The sequence below is a fragment of the Myodes glareolus genome, chromosome 10 (genome assembly GCF_982192425.1).
Source record: "Myodes glareolus chromosome 10, mMyoGla1.1, whole genome shotgun sequence".
Lineage (NCBI taxonomy): Eukaryota > Metazoa > Chordata > Mammalia > Rodentia > Cricetidae > Myodes > Myodes glareolus.
In genome coordinates, this window is record NC_142035.1 from 56,791,462 (window position 1) to 56,812,767 (window position 21,306).

At 39.7% G+C, this 21,306-nt stretch overlaps 1 protein-coding gene across 2 annotated transcripts in view; it reads right to left on the reverse strand.

The window, feature by feature from the left end:
- Golm2 (golgi membrane protein 2) overlaps positions 1 to 21,306 on the reverse strand; it is a 78,713-nt gene that overhangs the window by 24,062 nt on the left and 33,345 nt on the right. For both annotated transcript variants that reach the window (XM_048459577.3, XM_048459578.3), the window contains exons 3-8: positions 18,803 to 18,905; positions 16,550 to 16,640; positions 13,145 to 13,286; positions 12,117 to 12,197; positions 5,446 to 5,544; positions 2,720 to 2,890 (exon numbers count right to left, since the gene is read on the reverse strand). In XM_048459577.3, the coding sequence (XP_048315534.1) occupies positions 2,720 to 2,890; positions 5,446 to 5,544; positions 12,117 to 12,197; positions 13,145 to 13,286; positions 16,550 to 16,640; positions 18,803 to 18,905 (687 nt within the window). The remainder of the gene's footprint in view (positions 1 to 2,719; positions 2,891 to 5,445; positions 5,545 to 12,116; positions 12,198 to 13,144; positions 13,287 to 16,549; positions 16,641 to 18,802; positions 18,906 to 21,306) is intronic.

A 21,306-nucleotide genomic window follows, 5' to 3' on the forward strand; every position in this document is an offset into this window, starting at 1 on the left:
ATACTCCAGTCAGGACTTGATTATAACTCTAAATTTTCTTTAGGTCCCCATAAGATCATCAGCGCCCCCAACCAGCAGGAAGTAGCCTGAAATACTATGCCCACATTCCCAACAAATGGACTATGGGTATTTTTTTTTTAAAAAGAGGGACATGATGTGGGAGAATTGTCTGTATTCTGTCAATCATATTTTAATAAAACGCTGATTGGCCAGGCAGGCAGTATAGGTGGGAAAGCCAGACAGGAAGAGGGGTGGAGCAAAGAGACTGGGAGTATGTCTTCTGGGAAGAAGGAAGCTCTTCCGCCACTCCTGCGCAGATCACCAGAGAAGCAACATGTAACCTGCCCAGCTGAAAAAGGTACCAAGCCATATGGCTAACATAGATATTGATAATGGATTAATATAAATTACAACAAGAAACCTGAGCTAATGGGCCAATCAGCTTTATAATTTTATGGAGTCCTGTGTGTGGTTTTCCTTGGTTGTTGCCGGCTGTGGGGTACTGGGCGGGACAGAAACCCCAACAAGCTGGTACATAAATACAAATCAATACTAGTGAAAAATTCTATAGAATCAATATTATATGGATCTGAGTGACAAATTAAGACACTTTACTTTGTTGCTGTTGTTGCTGCTGTTATTATTGGGTTTTTCGAGCAGAGTTTCTCTGTGTAGCTCTGGCTGTCCTTGAACTTATAGAGATCTGCCTCCCAAGTGCTGGGATTAAAGGCATATACCACTATGTCCAGTCCTATTTTGTTGTTATTATAATTTTTTTTAACATTTAGTGTGTGTGTGTGCATGCATGTGTGCACACATGTGCACGAGTACATGTATGATCTAGCACATGCATGTCGAGATCAGAAGACAGTTTGCAAAAGTCAGTTATCTCTTTTATTCACTGTGTGTGTCCTAGGGATCAAACTCAGATAATTATGCTTGTTAGCAAGCACACTTACTCACTGAGCCATCTTACCAGCCCTGTTATTTTTTTTCCTTCCTTCTTTTTTTTTTTTTCCTTGAAAGAATTGCCTGTATCCCAAACTCAACATGTACCAAGGATAACCTTGAATTCATACCCCTTCTTCCTTCTAAAAGCTGAGATTATAGGTGTGCATGATCTCCTCTGGTTCATGTGGTGCTGGGAATCAAATCCAGGGCTTCATGTACAATAGGCAAGCACTCTATCAACTTAGATGTATCCTCAGATTCACTGATCCCCTTTTTTAGACAAGGTTTCACTATGCAGTCCTGACTTGCCTTGAACTCACTAACCCTGGTTAGCTTCAAATTTATGATCCTCCTGTCTCAGTCTTTGAAGTGCCTAGAGGTATAGGTGTTAGCCACCAGGACCAGTTCTTTAAATCTCTTGTTTAATGTTGTCCTCTGTCCTTGTTGAGATAATTGTTTTCAGGCTGTGATGCTTAATATTGTCAACTTGATAGGATCTAGGCTCACTGAAGAGACTAGCCTCTGGCATGTCTGTCGAGGGTTATCTAGATTAGAATAATTAAAGTTGCAAGATCCACTCTAAATGTGGGTGCTGTCACTCAGGGGTTGGGATCCCAGACTGAATAAGAAGGAGACAGTGAGCTGAGCAAGAGCACTCAGCACTCTGTTTCTTGCCTGAGGATGCACTGTGCCCAGTTGCCTCAAGCTCCTGCTGACATGCCTTCCCCAACTTGATGGGCTGTACCGTAAACTGTGAACCAGATAAGCTCTTCCTTAAAGTGCTTTCTGCACGTATTTTGTCACAGAAGTGAAACAAGTAACCAACACACAGGTCAATTGCACAGTGGGGCTTTAAGAAAAGATTTTTTTCCTAACATATTTAAGAAATTAGCTACGTTCTTACAAATAAAACATTATTTATCTGTTATTTTAATCAATATGCACAAATATGCTTTAAATATCAAAGAAGGAAAGCCAAGTAATATCCAAACTACATATTCACATATGCATCCATATAAGCAGCTGTTAGTAGACGGAAGTATTTGAATAAATTATATATGCTGTCCAGTTCTCAACACATATCAACCTGTGTGCAAACAACACTACGGTTCTGAAACAGGGGCCATCATAACTGGAGCTTTGAAACATTCTGTCTACTTAGAAATGGAATGGAAAGCACAGTTTAAAAACAGCTTCTGCAGTAAATTCTCTCTGCTACCATGAGTTTTACTTACAGGTCCCACTGAAATGTTAACTTGCCAAAATCAATGTCACTGAAGTAACTAAGCAACATACTTCATTCCACAGTACTACTGTTCATACCTACATAAGGCAGAAACAACTGGAGGGGGTGGAGGAGGAAGCAATATTGAGCTTCCTGCTACAGCAGCCTCACCAGGTGCCTGTTCTCTCCAGAATATGCCACTTTTCAAAAATAATTTCTGCCCCTCCTAATCAAAGTTTTCAATCATTAGACTCCCAAAATGAATTTTCCCTATTTCTCAAAAAAGTTTAAATGCAAAGAACTAAGCATATATTAAAAAATCAACTCATCTGACATTTATTAATAATGGTGACTGTGATAAGACTTTATCATTTCCTTAGACTAGTTTCTATCCATTTAAAATCTATTTTTCTTTTAAAATTTAACCATACTTTCTCTTTATATTTGTTAGAGCATAACAACAAGACCATAATCGAGTCTTGGAAACTGTACACTGTATTTAAAGAACTTCGGTGAACATAGTATTCGTCAATTGGTTCTTACTTTGCTTCAATTTGTGGAAATCACTGACTCTGTCCCTGGTGGCCTGCTTGAGTGTGTCTGGTTGAATTCTGGGTTCCCGCTCCAGGTTTGAGCCTGGAATTAGGTGCTGAAGCGGATTTGAAGGGTTCTGTTTGGAAGTACCAGGATTTTCATTCTGGTTTAGTTGTGAACCTGTGGGAAAAAAACATCAAATTAAAAGAATGTAATTCTTTAAGAGAACAATTTCATGTGACTTGCTTTAGAAAAGCAAAATTCCATGACCATCTGACCTTGGGAGGTCATAGAGTTGGTTTGCTATTAAGCTTTACTAGTTTATCAAATGCCACCTTCTCTGTAGCTAAGCATCTCCACCACTGACTACAAGCCTACTCAACTTTTTTTGTCTGTGGGTTTCTACACAGTAGAAATGACACTCATTTCTCCTCCGTGCTCTAAACTCTAAACAGCTGCTAGAAATCTCTAGGAACTACCAGGGTTTCAACACCTTTAAACTCTGTCATCTTCATCTATACAATGAATCAAAACCGTTATCTTCTAATACTTTCTTTGGATAAGAATGGCTCCCACCGGCTCATATGTTTGAGAGTGGAACTGTTGGAAAGTCTTAGGATGATGTGGCCTTGTTGGAGGAAGTGTGTCACTGGGGTGCATTTTGAAGTTTCAAAAGTCCACAGCAGTCTCAGGCTCTCTATCTGCTGCTGTGGATCAGAGTGTAAGCTCTTAGTCCCATGCCTGCCTACATGCTGCCATGCTTCCTGCCATGATGCTTATAGATTAAGACTGCAAGCGAGGCTTCAATTAACTGTTTGTTTGTTTAAATAATAGTCGTATTGGTCATGGTGTCTCTTTATAGCAATAGAACAACAGTAACAATGATGATCTTGAATTTCTGGTCCTTCTGTCTCTACCTCCTAAATTCTGAGATTACAGGCATGAGCCACCACTGTGGTGGTTTGAATAAGAATGATCTCCACAGGCTCATAGATTTAAATACTTGGTCATTAGGGAGTGGTACTACCTGATATGATTAGGACATGTGGCTTTTTTGAAGTAGGTATAGCCTTGTTGGAGGAAGTATGTCACTGTGGGGTAGGCTTAGAGGTTTCTAAGTCCAAGCCAGGCCCAGTGGCTCCACCCTTGCTGTGGCCTGTGGATTTGGACATAGAACTCTCAGCTACACTCTAGTACCATGTCTGCCTACAATGTCACCACGCTTCTATCATGAGGATAATGGACTAAAACCTTTGAACTGTAAGCCAGCCCCAATTAAATGTTCTCTTTTGTAAGAGTTGCCAAGGTCATGGTGCCTTTTCACAAGGAGAGAACAGTGACTAACACAACCATACTACTCAACATTTTTTGTTTGATTGTTGAGCTAAGGTCTCACCTAAGAAGCTCAGGCTGGCCTTGAATTTGAGATGATCTTCTGCCTCAACCTTTTGAGTGCTGGAGTGAGCCCTCTTCATTAAAGGTATGAGTCATCACACCCATTTTAAAACCCAATTTGTTTTGTTTTGTTTTTCAAGACAAGGTTTCTCTGTAGCTTTGGAGCCTATTCTGGAACCAGCTCTTGTAGATCAGGCTGCCCTCAAACTCATAGAGATCCGCCTGCCCCTGCCTCCCGAGTGCTGGGATTAAAGGCATACGCCACCACCGCCCAGCTTAAAATCCAACTATTAACACATTTATTTATTTACTTGTGTGTGTGTGCGCACGCTTGTGTATACAAATGCTAGCATGCATGCATGTGTATAGATTGGAGAACAACTTACAACTTTTGGGAGTTGATTCTCTCCTTCTACCATATGGATTCAGGGACCAAACTCAGGTTGCCAGGCTTGGTGCAAGGGCCTTCACCTCCTGAACCATCTAGTGAGATTTTGCTTATTTTTTGGATATGGTCTCATATGGCTCAGGATGGTCTTAAACTACTAGAGGATGATTTATTTTTTTTAATCCTTTAAGACAAGGTTTCTTTGTGCAGTCTTTGCTATCCTGAATCTAGCTCTGTGGACCAGGTTGACTGCAAATTCATAGAGATCCACCTGCCTCTGCCTTCCCAGTGTTGGGATTAAAGGCTTGCGCCACCACCGCCCAGCCAGAGAATGAGTTTTAACTTATCATCCTCTGATAGACTGGTGAAATAGTTGGAATGTAATTGGCCCTCATAAACTCACAAGGAGTGGTACTATTAGGATTTGCTGGAGTGGGTGTGGTCTTGTTGGAGGAAATCTGTCACTGTGGGGGGCAGGCTTTGAAGTTTCCTATGCTCAAGAAACCATACAGTGTCCTTCCTGTTGCCTTCTGATCTGTACCATGTCCCTGTCATGCTCCCCACCATGATAATGAATTGAACCTCTGAAACTGTAAGTCATCCCAATTAAATGTTTTTCTTATAAAAGATGTTGTGGTCATGGTGTCTCTTCATGGCAAGAGAAACCCTAAGACAACTGCACCACCATGGCCAGCTTTATGTGATGATGAAGGCAAAACACAGGGCTTTGTACATTCAGGGAGGCACTCTGTCTACTGGGCAACATTCTCAGACCTAAAAGTGCAGTTTTAGATGATTATTTCTCCCTGAACTTTACCAACCATTTAAAAATAGTAATTTCAAGAACAAATACTACTTCACCATGCTTCTAAATGGCATGTTCTACTTACTCTACAGTAACAGTTGAATAGTAAGTTGGTTCTCAAAGGAAATGCTAAGTGAGACTTTATACCTGGAGCCATGTTAGGTGAGAGAGGCTGTCCAGTTGGAAGATGGGAAATTGTTTGATGACTTTCACGTGGAGAAGCTAACACAGGGGGCTTCTTTAAAGCTACAAGAAAAAACAGACTCTCATTATTCCCATTAATACTGTGATTTCTAAAAGCTAAACAGCATGAATCAATTTTACATTGCAGTAATTCTATGATGCTTATCCTAATTTTAAAAAATAATTTATTTAATTTTACTTTATGTGCATTGGTGTGAGGGTGTCAGATACCCTGGAACTGGAGTTACAGACAGTTTTAAGTGGCCATGTGGGTGCTGGGAATTGAACCTAGGTTCTCTGGAAGAGCAGAACACTGACTTATAAGCTCCAGCTTATCCTAATTTTGTAATTCTCATCTTCAGCAATTAACTCTTGTAGGATTATTACTTTTTACATAATATTTTAATTGATTTTTTGTGAATTTTACATCATATACCCCACCCACCTTCCAGTACTCCCAGGTCTGCCTTCTAACTCTTGTGATATTTCTCCCTCCAAGAAAAGGGGGGGGGGGGAGAGAGAGAGAGAGAGAGAGAGAGAGAAAACAAACAACATAGACAAACTCCCAGTGGCCAGCCCCTTAAAAAAACTAAGTCCTTCCCCACCCCCACCAGAAGCCATCATTGTGGAGCGCTACACTTCTACACTTTAGCATCCTTATCACAATTTTTTTTCTTTTTTTTTTTTTTTGGTTTTTCAAGACAGGGTTTCTCTACAGCTTTGGAGCCTATCCTGAAACTAGCTCTGGCCTCAAACTCACAGAGATCCGCCTGCCTCTGCCTTCTGAGTGCTGGGATTAAAGGCGTGCACCACCACTGCCCAGTCCCTTATCACAATTTTTAAGAGTTCTCTTCAGCAGCTTTCTGTCTAAGCTATTACTTCTTTAGGGAATGGGGATAGTCAGGGACACAGAAACCTTCTATGCCCCTCTTTCTCAATTGTGCGCCTGCAGTTGTCAATGCCACTGCAAGAGTAGCTTCCTTGCTCTTTACAGTCAGTGGAAGCATGGATCCTGGACTTTCACATGGTTTCTGGTGACTGTGTGGACCATAGACCACAGACATTTAAATAGTTCGTGGTGTCAGCATGTGTCAAAGATCTCAGCATAGTCTCCGTGGCAGTACAGACTTCAATATGGCCCTCTGCAGCAGCCTGGGCCACTGATACCAATATGGTCTCCATATCAACATGGCCTCAGGTGGCAGCACAGACCATAGACACCCACATGGCTGCAGTGGCAACATGGCCCCAGGCAGCAATATAGACCATGACATTTGCCTGGTCCTAGGTGGTGACACAGGCCAGACACTAACAGGACCCCTGGTTGCAGCTGAACTATGGAACCCAACATGGTCCTCTACAGCAGCACAGACCATGGACAGCCTTCATTGGCAACATAGTCCCACAGACATTAACATGGCTTCAGATGGCAACACAGATCATGAACATCTGCATGGCCTTTGGAGGTAACACAGGTCAGGGACATCGACATGGCCCCAGCTGCAGCAGGACCATGGACTCAGGCATGGCCCTTGGTAAAAGACAGCACAGACCATGGATATCAACATGGCCTGCCTCAGTGGCTGCACAGGCCACTCACATCAACTTGGCCCTTGGTGCCAGCACAGTCCACTAACATCAACATGGCTCAGTCAGTGGCACAGATCACGAACATCTGCATGGACTTTGGTGGTAACACAGGCCAAGTACATCAACACAGCCCCTGGCTGCTGCAGGACCAGGGACAACAACCTGAACCTCAAGGGATACCAATGTAGCCTCCAGGGGCAGCATGGACCATAGAGGTCTTTCAAGGAGGTTCAATCCAGTAAATGAACCATGCTTCATCTTGGGCATCCTGTTACTGCTCAGAACCAGGGTGATTGTGCAGGTGGTGAGCATGTTCAGGGTTTGAGTCTGCTCAAGCTCCAGAATACTTCACCTTATCAGCCCTATTCACCAAGAACATGCTCCCCTCTCCCCCCATCCACCACAGCCTTTGCAGTTTTCTCTCACATCCGTCACCTCCACTGCATCTCTAGTTCTGCCTCTCTCCAACGTGCATTCACAGGTCCATTCCTCCATTTCCCCCACCTCTCCATCACATACAGCCCCTTGCTCTCCATCTCCTAGCAGGGCAAGCAGTATAGGCAGCAGTCTTGGTGGCCAGCCCAGCCCTATTTAGGAATGTTTCTGTGGGAGCTCCAGGCTACTGCATCTCCCTGTCATAGGTGCTGGCAGCCTTAAGGCCTTTGTGCTTTTAGTCTGCTAACTGAGCTGTGGCAGCCAAGTGCCATGCATGGCTCTGCCCCATTATCTTTCTTACCACCCACAAGATTTGTTTTTTGTTTTTTTTTTCACTTTTTTTTTTTTGAAGTTGTTCCAGAACTACTTCAGGCTCTGCAGACTCTTTTTTTTGCTGTTGTGTTACCGCTCAGAACCTCTCAGGCTCCTTAGAGTTCCACAGTGGGTGTTGAACGAGCTACTCAGGACAGAGAGGGTTGGAGGAAACAAGCTCCACTGGGAGTAGAAGCCAGGAGCAAACCCAGTCCTGGGAGCCAACCTAGGCCTAGAACACTGGCGAATCAGGACTGAGCCAACGACCAGATCCAGAGTCAGTGATCTCCACCAGAACAGGTCCAACTCCAAGCCAGGGACTTCTGCAGGAGGAGATCTGGACCAAGATTTACAGAAACAGATCAAAGCCAGCAGCCTAGGCCAAAGTAGGCCTGAGACAGCAAACTCCAAGGGAGCAGACCAAAGCACAGGAGCACTGAGCTATCTCCAGGAACAGGAATAACCAACAGGGTAACTGAACTGTGACACTGACTGTACCACGAGGAACAACCATCTGAGCTTTGGATTCACTGGCACCTAGAAGATTATTCAACAGAATCTCAGACAGCCCCAACTACACCTATTAGAGGAAAAGATGAGTAGAAAAGGTAAGATCACACGTTCACTACAAAGAGCAATACAAGACCAATAAAACCTAAAGACCCTACAACAGCAAGACCTGAACAATCAAATATGGATGAACCAGAAGAAAATGATCTAAAAAATAACCTCAAGAGAATGTTTGAAATTCTTAAAGATGAAATGAGAAATTCCCTTAAAGAAATGAAGGAAAAAACAAACAAAAAAATTGGAAGATATCAGCAAATCACTTATAGAAAACCAAGAAAAAGAACTCAAACATATAAAAGAAACTATTTAGGACATGAAAACTGAGATAGAAACAATAAAGAAAACACAAGCCGAAGGAATTATAGAAACAGAAATGATGAGAAAAAGATCAGGAACCACAAATGCAAGCATGAACAGCAGAATACAAGAAATGGAAGAGAGAATCTCAAGCACTGAAGATACAATAGAGGAAATATACTCATCAGTTAAAGAAAACATTAAATCTAACAAAAGGTTAACCTTGAGGGAAGGTTGAAGGGGGGAAGGGAGAGGCAGGGAGGAGAGCATAGAAAAATGTAAAACTCAATAAAAATAAAAAAAAAAGAATAAGGTATCCTAGTTGCTCAAAATTTTTATTACATTTGTATTTACTTATTTGTATAGTTGTGGGTGGGAGGATGGGATACCACAAAGTGGGGATTGAACTGTGATAATCAGCTATGGTGGGAGGTGCCTTTACCCACGGAGATATCATGTGGAATTCTCAATTAAAACAAAATAAAACTTGAGCTTTATTTATTTATATATGACAGGGCCTCACACTGTAGCTTACTTGGGCTTGGAATTCATTCTTCAGTCCAGGCTGGACTCAAATTATGCTGCTATAACCTTGTGCTGAGATTACATGCATGAGCCACCATGCTTGGCTCTAGAATTTTTGTTTTGTATTTCTTAAAAATTCATTTTAATTTTACGTGTATGTGCGTGTCTGAGTGTATGCATGTCTACTGTGTGCATGCTGGAGGAGCCTGTGGAGGTCAGAAGGAGCCACTTCCCTGACCTGAAGCTGCAGATGATTGCGAGTTGCCATGTGGGTTGCTGGGGTCGAAGCTAAATGCTTTACAAGAGAAGTAAATATTCTTAACCACTGAACCATCTCTCCACTCACTGAAATTTTATTTTTAAGATGAAAAATGTTATTTCTACACAGAGCTTTATCAACAAGAAGGAACTTAAGAGTTAAAAATTACTTTTCTTTTAAGAAATGAAGGCCAGCAGGGTGGTCAGTGTTAGCACATGCCTTTAATCCCAGGATTCTAGAGTAGAGGAGGCAAACTGCTGTGAATTCAAAGTCGGCCTGGTCTACAGAGCAAGTTCTCAAAAGACAGTGAGAGATGAAAGCCAACAAGGAAAGATTATTGTTTGCTTGTTTTCTTGAGACAGTGTTTCACTTTGTATATCTGGGTGTCCTAGAACTCATTCTGTAGACCAGGCTGGCCTTACTTCACAGAGATTTGCCTGTCTCTGCATCCCTGAGTGCTGGGATTAAAGGCATGTGTCATTACCAGTCCAGCTTGGGTAATTTTTTTGAACATCATTGCTCACTCCAATATATCCCTTGGCAAAACAAACAAACAAACAAAAAAATGACAGGAGCTGGGCGGTGGTGGCGCACACCTTTAATCCCAGCACTCGAGAGGCAGAGGCAGGCGGATCTCTGTGAGTTCAATGCCAGTCTGGTCTACAAAAGCTAGTTCCAGGACAGGCTCCAAAGCAACACAGAGAACCCTGTCTCGAAAAACCAAAAAACAAAACAAAACAAACAAACAAACAAAAAACAAAAAACAAAAAAAAGAAACATGCCAGGAAAGTAGACAGCTGACAAGAAAACTGTGCCTTCTTTCTCTCTGCATTGTTTAGTTTTTTCTACCTAGCTATATTCTGCTCTGCCATAGGCCAAAGCAGTTTCTTTATTAACCAAATGGTAATAAAACATATTCACAGCATACAGAGGGGAATCCCACATCAATAGAAAGTTAATATGAACATGATGGTATCATGACAGAAGCCACTGTTCACATGAGTGTTCAAAAAGAGCCATCCAAGCTTACTTCAAGCTTTAAGATGGATACTTAAACTGCTGCAATTTGAGGGTGTCTATTAAGAGACCATATCCTAATCTATTCTAATTAGCACATATTACTTGGGTCTTTTTTATAGTTTGTTTAAATGATTTTATATCACTTACTATTACACAGTTCCTAAATTTAAGTATACAAGAAATCAGGTAATTACTCCGAGAAAAACAACACTCAGATACAGAGAGCTGGTTCTCTCATCACTTTGTCACCTTGCTTCCACTGCCATCTGCAATGCACAACACACACTCTGCACATAAAGCAGCCGATTACAACCAACTAAAAGCCTAGGATCAACAGTATAACTGTAATTCACTAATGAACCCAAGGGTAGTTTGGTCCTGTCTATAAATCTGCTTGTCACTGTTGTCCTTAACACAAATCATAAGACACAGATGGAGGATGCTTCTTGGCCAATTGTTAAGATCAAGTGCAGATGAAAGACAGAGGCATCTCCATTACTAAATAATAATCAGTCATGTTATAATTTATAATTATAAGATTTATAATATAAGATGGGCGGTGGTGGTGCACATCTTTAATCCCAGCACTCGGGAGACAGAGGCAGGTGGATTTCTGTCAATTCAAGACTAGCGTGGTTTACAGAGTGAGTTCCAGGACAGCCATGGTGGTTACATAGAAAGACTCTGTCTCCAAAACAAAACAAAACAAAACAAAACAATTTCTATTATAATGCTTCCTGCTCATATATACATATGTATATATAATGCCTCCTGCTTAAGAACAAGGTGACTTTGAAAATAATCTATGGTTTAGATAGTGGTTATAAATCTGGGTTGAGACCCCTTTGAAGGTTGAATAATCTTTTCACAGAGGTCACCTAAGAGCATCAGAAAACACTGATATTTATGATTCATAACAGTAGCAAAATTATAGTAATGAAATAGCAACAAAAATAATTTTATGGTTGGGGGTCACCACAACATGAGGGACTGTATTAAAGGGTCACAGCATTAGGAAAGTTGAGAACCACTGGTATAGACAAACAGGTAAAAACAAGGATGGCTTAGACAGACAAACCTTTATGAGATTCTCAGAGAAGCTTAGAAGTGATAACAACAGAGAAGCAGGCACTTTCATCTGTCTCTCAACTGACTACATACTTAGCAAAAACTTCACAAACATTACATTTAAAACAATCCTGACAATTGGCCAGAGAGATGGTTCAAGGGGTAAGGCAACTGCCACCAAGCTTAACAACCCGATTTAGATTCATCTCCTACCAGCTGTCCTCTGACCTTTCACACATATGTCATGGCATACCTACCCTCTCCACATACACATGAATAAATGCAATAAAGTATTTGTTTAAATTCTGGTAATTAATGAGTAGCATCAAGCACACACAGGTTTTCCAGGTCTTACAAAAAACAATGCAAACAGAGTATGGTGGTACATGCCTATAACTGCACTTAGGAAGCTGAGGCAGGAAAACCTGCCTTCAAGACTAGCCTGAACTACAAAAGAAGTTCAAGGCCAGTCTGTCTCAAATAACAACAGAAGAGAGACTGGGGGCAGATAAAAACAAGATAATCACTTTAGTTCAATTTTCTGTCAACTTTCACTTACCAGCAGGAAGATCATCTACTTTTGCTAGATCATTCTCTTCTACTCCAGGCATCCCTGCATCACCAATTCGTTTAGCTTGCTCTGCCCAAGTAACAAAATATGATACAATTATGTTTATGTTTATATAAATCAAGAAAGTTTTGAAGGAAAGTAAAAACCAGTTTCTAAAGTCACAGGTTACAACTGAACAACTGTTTAGAACTTAGTTTTGTTTTGCTTTTGTCCTTTTAATTTTTAAAAAACACATACTTTCCTCAGACTGTGTCTGTGCACGTGTGGTAGTAAGGAGTAGGTGCTTTCCGCCCACTCCTGAGGTGGGGTCTCTTCTGTGTGCTGCTGTGCTGCATTCACCAGGCTAGTGAACCTGAGTGCTTCCAGAAAAATCTGTTTGTATCTCCCACCTCATCGCAGGAATTCTGAGATTGCAGAGGTATGCCACTATAATCAAGCATTTTTTTTAAATTTACTTATTTATTATGTATATAACATTCTGCCAGCACGTATGCCTGCAGGTCAGAAGAGGGCACCAGATCTGATTACACATAGTTGTGAGCCACCATGTGGTTGCTGGGAATTGAACTCAGGACCTTTGGAAGAACAGTCAATGCTCTTAACATCTGAGCCATCTCTCCAGCCCGATAATCAAGTTTTCAATATAGACTTGAGGAACTGAACTCTAGTTGCCATACTTGCATAGCTAGTACCTTTATCATCTGAGCCAACTCCCTAGCCCTGATGCAGTTTTTTTTGTTGTTGTTGTTGTTGTTGAGACAGGTTTCTCCATGTAGCCTTGGTTGTACTGGAACTCATCTCCCGAGTGCTGGGATTAAAAGTGTGTGCCACTACTGCCCAGGAAGACTTTTAACTAAAATAACTTACTTTTTACTCTTTGATCAAAGGACCAAAATTTTAAACAATACAGATACTAAATCATCTCAAAACTAAAATCAAACACTTTTAATGACTGAACATATTTCAAAACGGGAAGAAATAGTCAGTATCCTATCAACACAAAACAATAATATTACCTTTCCCATGTGGAATATGATTGCTTGAGGGTTCCTCATTCTTATTTGCATCATTTTCAGCCATATTTGGAATACTTTTAGGGGCTACATGATCATTTATACCCAATTCTTTTCCATCATTTGATTGACTCTTGTGGGTCTCCTGCCAAAGATATAGATTTAGTAACAGTATTTTCAGTTGTGAATTATTAAGTCACTGACAATACTATCAATTTGTGTTGAATGCAAACGTGGTGCCAGGCATATGGAAGTCTGAGGACAACTTATATAAATCATTTCTTTCCTTCCACTATGTGGGAAAGGGGATCAACTCAGGTCATCAGGCTTATTGACAAGTGCCCTTACCTACTGAGCCATTTAAGGGCTACAAAAATATTTTAAAAAAGAAAAACAAGTTTAAAAATTATTTCCTTCTAATGTCATCATCTTTGTGCGAATGGATAACTTTTGAATAGTCTGTTTCCACCTCTTCCCTTCTTTTGAGACACAAGGCTATAGTTTATGCTGTTTAGGACTTCCTAGATAAGATAAACCAGGCTACTAGCCTCAAAAGTTTGCTGCCTCTCATCTATCTATCTATCCATCTATCCATCCATCTATCCATCCATCTATCCATCCATCCATCCATCCACCCATCCACCCATCCATCCATTATGCATATAGTGTTCTGCCTGCATGTGTCCCTGCAGGCCAGAAGAGGGCACCAGATCTCATTATGGGTGCTTGTGAGCTACCATGTGGTTGCTGGAAATGAACTCAGGACCTGTGGAAGAGCAGCCAGTGCTCTTAACTGTTGAGCTATTTCTCCAGCCCCAAGACAACTTTCTTAAAACAGTGTTTGGGGATTTAGTGAGGGGACTCCTCATCGTTTTTAAGGAAAATTTTCATTATGAAATTTATTTATTTATTTATTTTTGGTTTTTTCGAGACAAGGTTTCTCTGTGTAGTGTTTACTGTCCTAGAACTTGCTCTGAAGTCCAGATTTGCATGCCTCTGCTTCCCAAGTACTGGGATTAAAGGCATGTGCCACCACCACCCAGCATGAAATAACTTTAGATTTATAGAAAATTAATTGTTCCTCATTCAGTTTCTCCTAATGTTAAAACAGATATTACCATGATAGACCTGTAAAACAAAGACAACAGTATAACTGGGTTGGAGGAGTGGCTCCACTGGTAGATTGCCTTCCTGCCATCCATAAAATACTGGGTTGGATATTTTGAACTGCATAAGCCAGGTAGGGTAGCAGACATCTATAATACCAGCACACAGGCGATAAAGGCAGGAAAATCATAAATTCAATGCCACTGTTGGCCACATTGGGAATTTAAGACCAGTCTGAGTCACACAAGACTCAGAAAAAAAAGGCAAAAGAAAAAGGTAAAATTATTATTATTAACTAAACTTTTAGACTTCATGTAGATTTTTTTTTAAACCAGTTTTCCCACCACGTCTTGTTTTTCTATTCCAGATCTAACTCAGTATATACATACTATAAGGTGTTTTAGTCTTCAAGTCTTCTTATTCTCCTCTGGTCTGTCTAGTCTTTCTGTTCTTGTATCACAAAAACATAAAATTTTACTTATGAACACAGTGAATTTTTAGTAATATCTCCATATCATGAAATAGTATTCTTTTAAATTTTCAACCCTAAGTTTGTCAGTTATTTCTGTCAAAACTAACAAAACTTGACAAAAACTAATAAAAGCTTGCAATAAATGACACAGCACCACAGCAAGCCTTTCTCCTTCCATTCACATCCCAATATACTCCTCTAAACTTCCAGGGTCTCAATACTATCTTCTAACTACACTCAGTGCCTACACAATGGCTGACCACTCAAGCGTGCCTTCTTCCACTAGCCCGTTCTCACACTCTTCAAAGTAGAGGCAGATAACAGCAACTTTTTCCATCTGTAGACTGGAAAGTTGTGAGAAAGATGCAACACCCTCAATATTCCCACTGAAAAACTGAGAAAAAACAAAGAACAAAAACTCTGATATCATCCAGGACCACTTGCCAAGTGGTCCTGCAGTGAGCTAGGCCCTCCCACAACAATCATTAACTAAGAAAATGCAGTATAGAGTACCTACAAGTAATCTGACAGAAGTATTTTCTTTTTTTCTTCTTCTTCTACCCCCACCTCCCACAGGGTTTCTCTGCATAGCTTTGGAGCCTGTTCTGGAACTTGCACTGTAGACTAGTTGGGTGGTGGTGGTGCACGCCTTTAATCCCAGCACTCAGAGGAAGGCCAATCTCTGTGAATTTGAGAAAAACTGGTCTACAAGAGATAGTTCTAGGACAGGCTCCAAAGCTACAGAGAAACCCTGTCTCGAAAAACAAACAAACAAAGACCTATCAAAGAACAAAAGAAATATTTTTCATTATTGAGTCACATTTTACTTTTAATTATAAGATTTTATACAAACCACATTTAATCAACTGAGATTAAAGAGCATAAAAAAAACTCATGTCAATAATGGTTAGTGATATTCAGAAAAAATTTCTCTATATTTACTTTTTTTTTTTTTCATGACGGGGTTTCCCTGTCTAACAAACAATAACAGTTATGGCTGTCCTGGAACTCACTTTGTAGACCAGGTTGGCCTTGAACTCACAGAGATCACTTGTATCTATCTCCTTGAGTGCTGGAATTAAAGTCATGTACCACCATGCCCAGCTAATTTCCTTTATTTCTACAATGACTTTTATGATAGCTCAACTCAAAATGAATAGAAAGAATTTGCTGACTTAAAATATAACAGTGAGGGTTGGGTATGTAGCTCAACAGAACATATACTTGGCATACAGGAAATCACAGATCTGACCCATAGTACTTTAAGAAATACAAGCCAAACTTAGTATGTAGTGTCTAGTTGTGTCTTTCTGTTTTAAGACAGGGTGCCAGACTACTAGAGACTAATAAGAAAAATCGTGACAATTCTGTTCTGCTTTCTGAAGCTGGGCGTCAGTGCCACCCATCTGTAACCCCCACTGAAATGCTGAGGTGAAGGGATTGGGAGCTCAAGGCCAATTTGGGCTACACAGTAAGATAATGTCTCAAGAAGTGATGAAGAAAAGGAGGGAGAGAAAAAGGAAGTTTTCTTTTCAGTAAAAAGCCATTCACCTTAAAAATCTACTATTAACAATAATAAAGACCATAATGATGATGATGATGATGATTTGCCTAGCATGTGCAAGGCCCTAAGTTCAATTTCTAGCCATAAGAAAAAATAAGCAAGTTGAGATATTTTTAGACACCCACTCTACTCAGCTAATACACAACCTTTTTAAAACTTAGGCAGGCTAGAATACTTAATGTATTATGACAAAAGCATATCTACTTCTAAATTACATGTATTACAACTAAAACATGTATTGTTTAGATATTTATTTTTAATTTACCTTTTGTTCCTGCAAAAACTGATCTGCTAATTTTTTTATATTTTCTTCATGTTGTGCTCTTAATTCCTTGATCTGCTGTCCACACTGAAAACTAAATTAGAAAGTCATTCTTTTAGACTCCATTGGACTGAGTTCTCCAAGTCTGTCCAGAATCTGGCACATACGTTTAGAAAGACAAAACATTGGTCAGTAGAGAACAGCAGAAAAGAGAAACATTGAAATGCAGTCAGAATCAGAACAGTTGACTCTTTAACGGGGAAAAGAAATACTGCTAACGTTAACTGGAAAAAAAAAAAATCAAGAAACGAAACCAGAAATCAGATAGATACAAAGCAATCCTTTCTCAAGTGTTTTACAAATTACACCTATAAAGAAACAAGTGTCGAGCCAACTTTAAACACAAGAGTAAGATATTGGATATAAAAAAACTGTTGGCCCTCAACAAATAGATGAAAAATGCTAGAATTAGGAGCCTATAAGGAATGGCAGCTATTGATTTTTTCAGTAGTACTCTGTAAGGAATCTTGGTCTGTCCTGCCAGCCAGCTCCCAAATACAGAGACTTCTTACCAATTATGAAAGCTCAGCCCATAGCTCAGGCATGTTCCTAGCTCTTTTAACTTAAATGAACCCACTTCTATTGATGTATGTTCTATCATGTGGCAATACCTCTCTTTCATCTTGTACCTTATGCTTCCTCTCTGTGTCTCCTGTGTGCCTCAATTATCTCCTACTTATTCTCTCTGCCCAAAATTCCCCCTATATCTCCTGCCTAGGTATTGATCGTTCAGCTTTTTATTACACCAATCAGAGCAATATATCTTTACACAGTATAAAAATATCCCACAATAGTACTTTAAACACCACAATACAAGTTTATACCATGGAATAAAAAGAAGGAAGAAACAGTACAGTATCAGAAAAAAGTAAAAACAGATAAAAAATGGTGACTTTCTGATGGACAAGTAGTCAAAGGATACAAATAGACACTGTTGCAAATAGAAACAAGCACTTAATGAAAACAGAGACATACATTAATGCTCACATAATTATTGCAAATTAAACTTCCTATCTGAATATACTTGTATTGCTTTATGCTTACATTTCTCAAATTAAAATCAAACTACAAACAATATTGGTATGGCTATGAGAAAATATTCACATTATAAACTATCATAATTATTTAGAAAGCAATCTTTCATTTATGTTATACAGCAGCTAACAGATGAAAATGTTTAGTAAATGTATGTGAGTATATACTAGTGAAATATTAAGAGGGGAAAATCTGTTATATAAAAATTAATAAAAATGGAACATTCTAAAATTATTAATTTTACTCTACCATTATTATTGCTGTTACATATTTGTATGGTGTGTCTAATAACTACTTGCAGACATGTGAATGCCAGAGTGCACATGGTACACATGTAGATGTTAAAGGACTTTAGGCCTCTCCTTTCCATGGCAGGATCCAGGGATCACACTCAGGAGGTCAGACTAGCACAGCAAGTGCCTTTTACTCACTAAGCCATCTTATTGGCCCAAGAAATACCAAGGAAAGCAAAAATTTCTACAATGGTTCCACAAATTGTGGAAACTAAGTTTTGATAAACTGATAAGCTAGAGAAAATATTATAGCTCACTGTTTTAGTCTTCAATCCTGTAGACATATGGAAAAACACTGAATACTGACAGTATAAATACATATATACATTATATATAGGTAATAACAGTAGTAAGAAGTCAGAAACAGATAAACTGTTGAGCCTAACCTCTGGTGTACAGACTTAAAGAAAAACAACCCTTTACCATAAAGCTGCTTTAAAGCATACGACCCTAAGAACTTCCCCATCTCTTCACCATGAGAGGTGTGCATGAGGGGCGGGAGCACACAGCAGAAGCATGAGCAGAAATCCCTTTAGCTATTTTGAGGACATGTCCAGGGTTGTTTTCATCTTCTGGAAGTCCCTCAAAAAGAAGGACTCTCCTTTCAGTCCTTACCATTTCCAATTCAACAAAACCTGCCGTCAGTAGGATTTTCCTGTCTTACAATCTAGAAAAACCTAACACATCACACAAGAGATGTTTTTATAATGTTGAACATACCAAGATGAAAGAGTATGGCTTTCCAAGAGCCTCTGAAAGACAAGATAAAGAAAACAAAAGAGAAAGAGCAAGGACAGGAAGGAAGGAGTGAATTATGTACAAACACTAGATAAACACTTGTGACAGGCTGCTGCACGCAACACCTTACCTCTCATATTCCAACCTCTTCACAAGGTATGTGCTATTTTTCCTGTAGTCCTGAAGCTGATCTTCCTGTCGAAGAAACTCCTGACGAAGCTCAGCCAGTTGTTCTAGCCATACAAGGGGAAGAACCACGGAATAATTAAATTTACTTATTGCAATACTTTCTAATGAAAATCTATGGAGTGGTCTTTTAATTATGCACACTTTCTTTGCTTTCCTTTTAAAATTATTTATTTATTTATTTCATATTAAATACCAAATTCCCCTTCCCTCTTCTTCCCCCTCCCCCTCCCATTCATTCCTCAGAGAGGTTAAGGCCTCGCCTGGGAACTCAACTATGACTGTCTTGTCCACTCATTGAGGCAAGACCAAGGTCCTCGCCTCTATGCGTAGGCTGAGTCATGCCCTATGCAGAGATACCAATTGCTTCTTATGAGCAGGTCATTCCTGGGTAAAAGGATATCAGATAGAAACTGTGTACTTTCAATGTCTACTTATGTCATAAACAAAAATTTCATTCATAAATGTACTTTTCTAATATCAGCTTTTAAGAATCATGCCTTGCTTTTACAGAAGTTCAAAGTTTCCTTTTTTTTTCCTTTTTGGTTTTCGGAGACAGGGTTTCTCTGTAGCTTTGTAGCTAGCTCTTGTAGACCAGGCTGGCCTCAAACTCACAGAGATCCGCCTGTCTCTGCTTCACGAGTGCTGGGATTAAAGGCGTGCGCCACCACCGCCCAGCTCAAAGTTTCTCTTAATTACTAATTTGAAATGCACCATAAACACACACACACACACACACACACACACACACACACACACACACACACACACACAATTATACATAACATAAATAAATACTTAGGAATTCCATCTCATGACTTTTTTGGCTAAGTACTTCCTAAAAGAAAATGGCCATTAAATGTTCCATTAGATGTTCATTTTGAGAACATTAGAAAGTTTTACATATCTGTCTGCTAAAATTATGTTTCTGAAGTGTTGATACCAACAAAAGCTGGCTTCATTTCCTTGGTCCTGAGACCAGAACACTTTGTTAATTGAAGAGTTTTTTCCAATTATTCAATAAACAGCAGCCTTCCATTAAAGCAAGCACTCAAACATCTAAATATATATATCCTATAGCTTTTTTTCCCTTGAGAAACAAATTTCTTTCTTTTCAAAACCTGCATGATTTTTCTTTCTGTTTTTATTGAGCTATGTATTGTTTTTGTCTGCTCCCCTCACTTTCTCCCCCTCTGCTCCCCTCCCATGAACACCACACACCCAATTTACTCAGGAGATCTTGTCTTTATGTCCCATGCAGATTAGATCCATGTATGTCTCTCTTAGGGTCCTCAATGTTGTCTACATTCTCTGGGGTAGTGAACTGTAGACTGATTTTTCTTTGATTTATGTCTAAAATTCACTTATGAGTGAGTATATATGATATTGTCTTTATGGGTCTGAGTTACATTTTTCTAGATACATTTATTTGACTACAAATTTCAAGATGTCATTATTTTTTCCGCTGTGTAGTATTCCACTGTGTAACTGTACCACATTTTCTCTATCTACTCTTCTGTGAGGGGCATTTAGGTAGTTTCCAGGTTCTGGATATGACAAACAATGCTGCTATAAACATAGCTGAAAACATGTCCTTGTGGTATCACTGAGCATCCTTTCGGTATATACCCAAAAGAGATATTGCTGAGTCTTGAGGTAGGTTCTTTCCTAATTTTCTGAGAAATCTCCATACTGATTTCCATAGCGGCTGTACCAGTTTGCACTCCTACCAGTAATGCAGGAGTGTTCCCTTTACCCCACATCCTCTACAGCATAAGCTGTTTCATCAGTGATTTTGATCTTGGCCATTCTCACAGGTGTACGATGGAATCTCAGAGTTGTCTTGATTTGCATTTCTTTGAAGGCTAAGGATGTTGAGCATTTCCTTAAATGTCTTTCAGTCATTTTAGACTTTTCTGTTGAGAGTTCTCTGTTTAGGTCTGTACCCCCATTTTTTTTATTGGATTATTTGTTCTTTTGATGACCAATTTCTTGAGTTCTTTGTGTATTCTGGAGATCATCCCTCTGTCCAATATGGGGAAGATCTTTTCCCAATCTATAGGCTGATGTTTTGTCTTGTTGACCATGTCCTCTGTTTTACAGAAGCTTCTTGGTTTCAGGAGGTCCAATTGATTAACTGTTGCTCTCAGTGTCTGTGCTACTGGGGTTATATTTAGGAAGTGGTCTCCTGTGCCAATACGTTCAAGTGTACTTCCCACTTTCTCTTCTATGAGGTTCAGTGTGGTTGGATTTATGTTGAGATCTTTGATCCATTTGGACTTGAGTTTTGTGCATGGTTATAGATATGGGTCTATTTTCATTCTTCTACACGTTGATATCCAGTTATGCCAGCACCATTTGTTGAATATGCCTCCTTTTTCCCATTTTATGGTGTTTTTTTTATGCTTCTTTGTTAAAAATCAGGTGTTCATAGGTGTGTGGATTGAT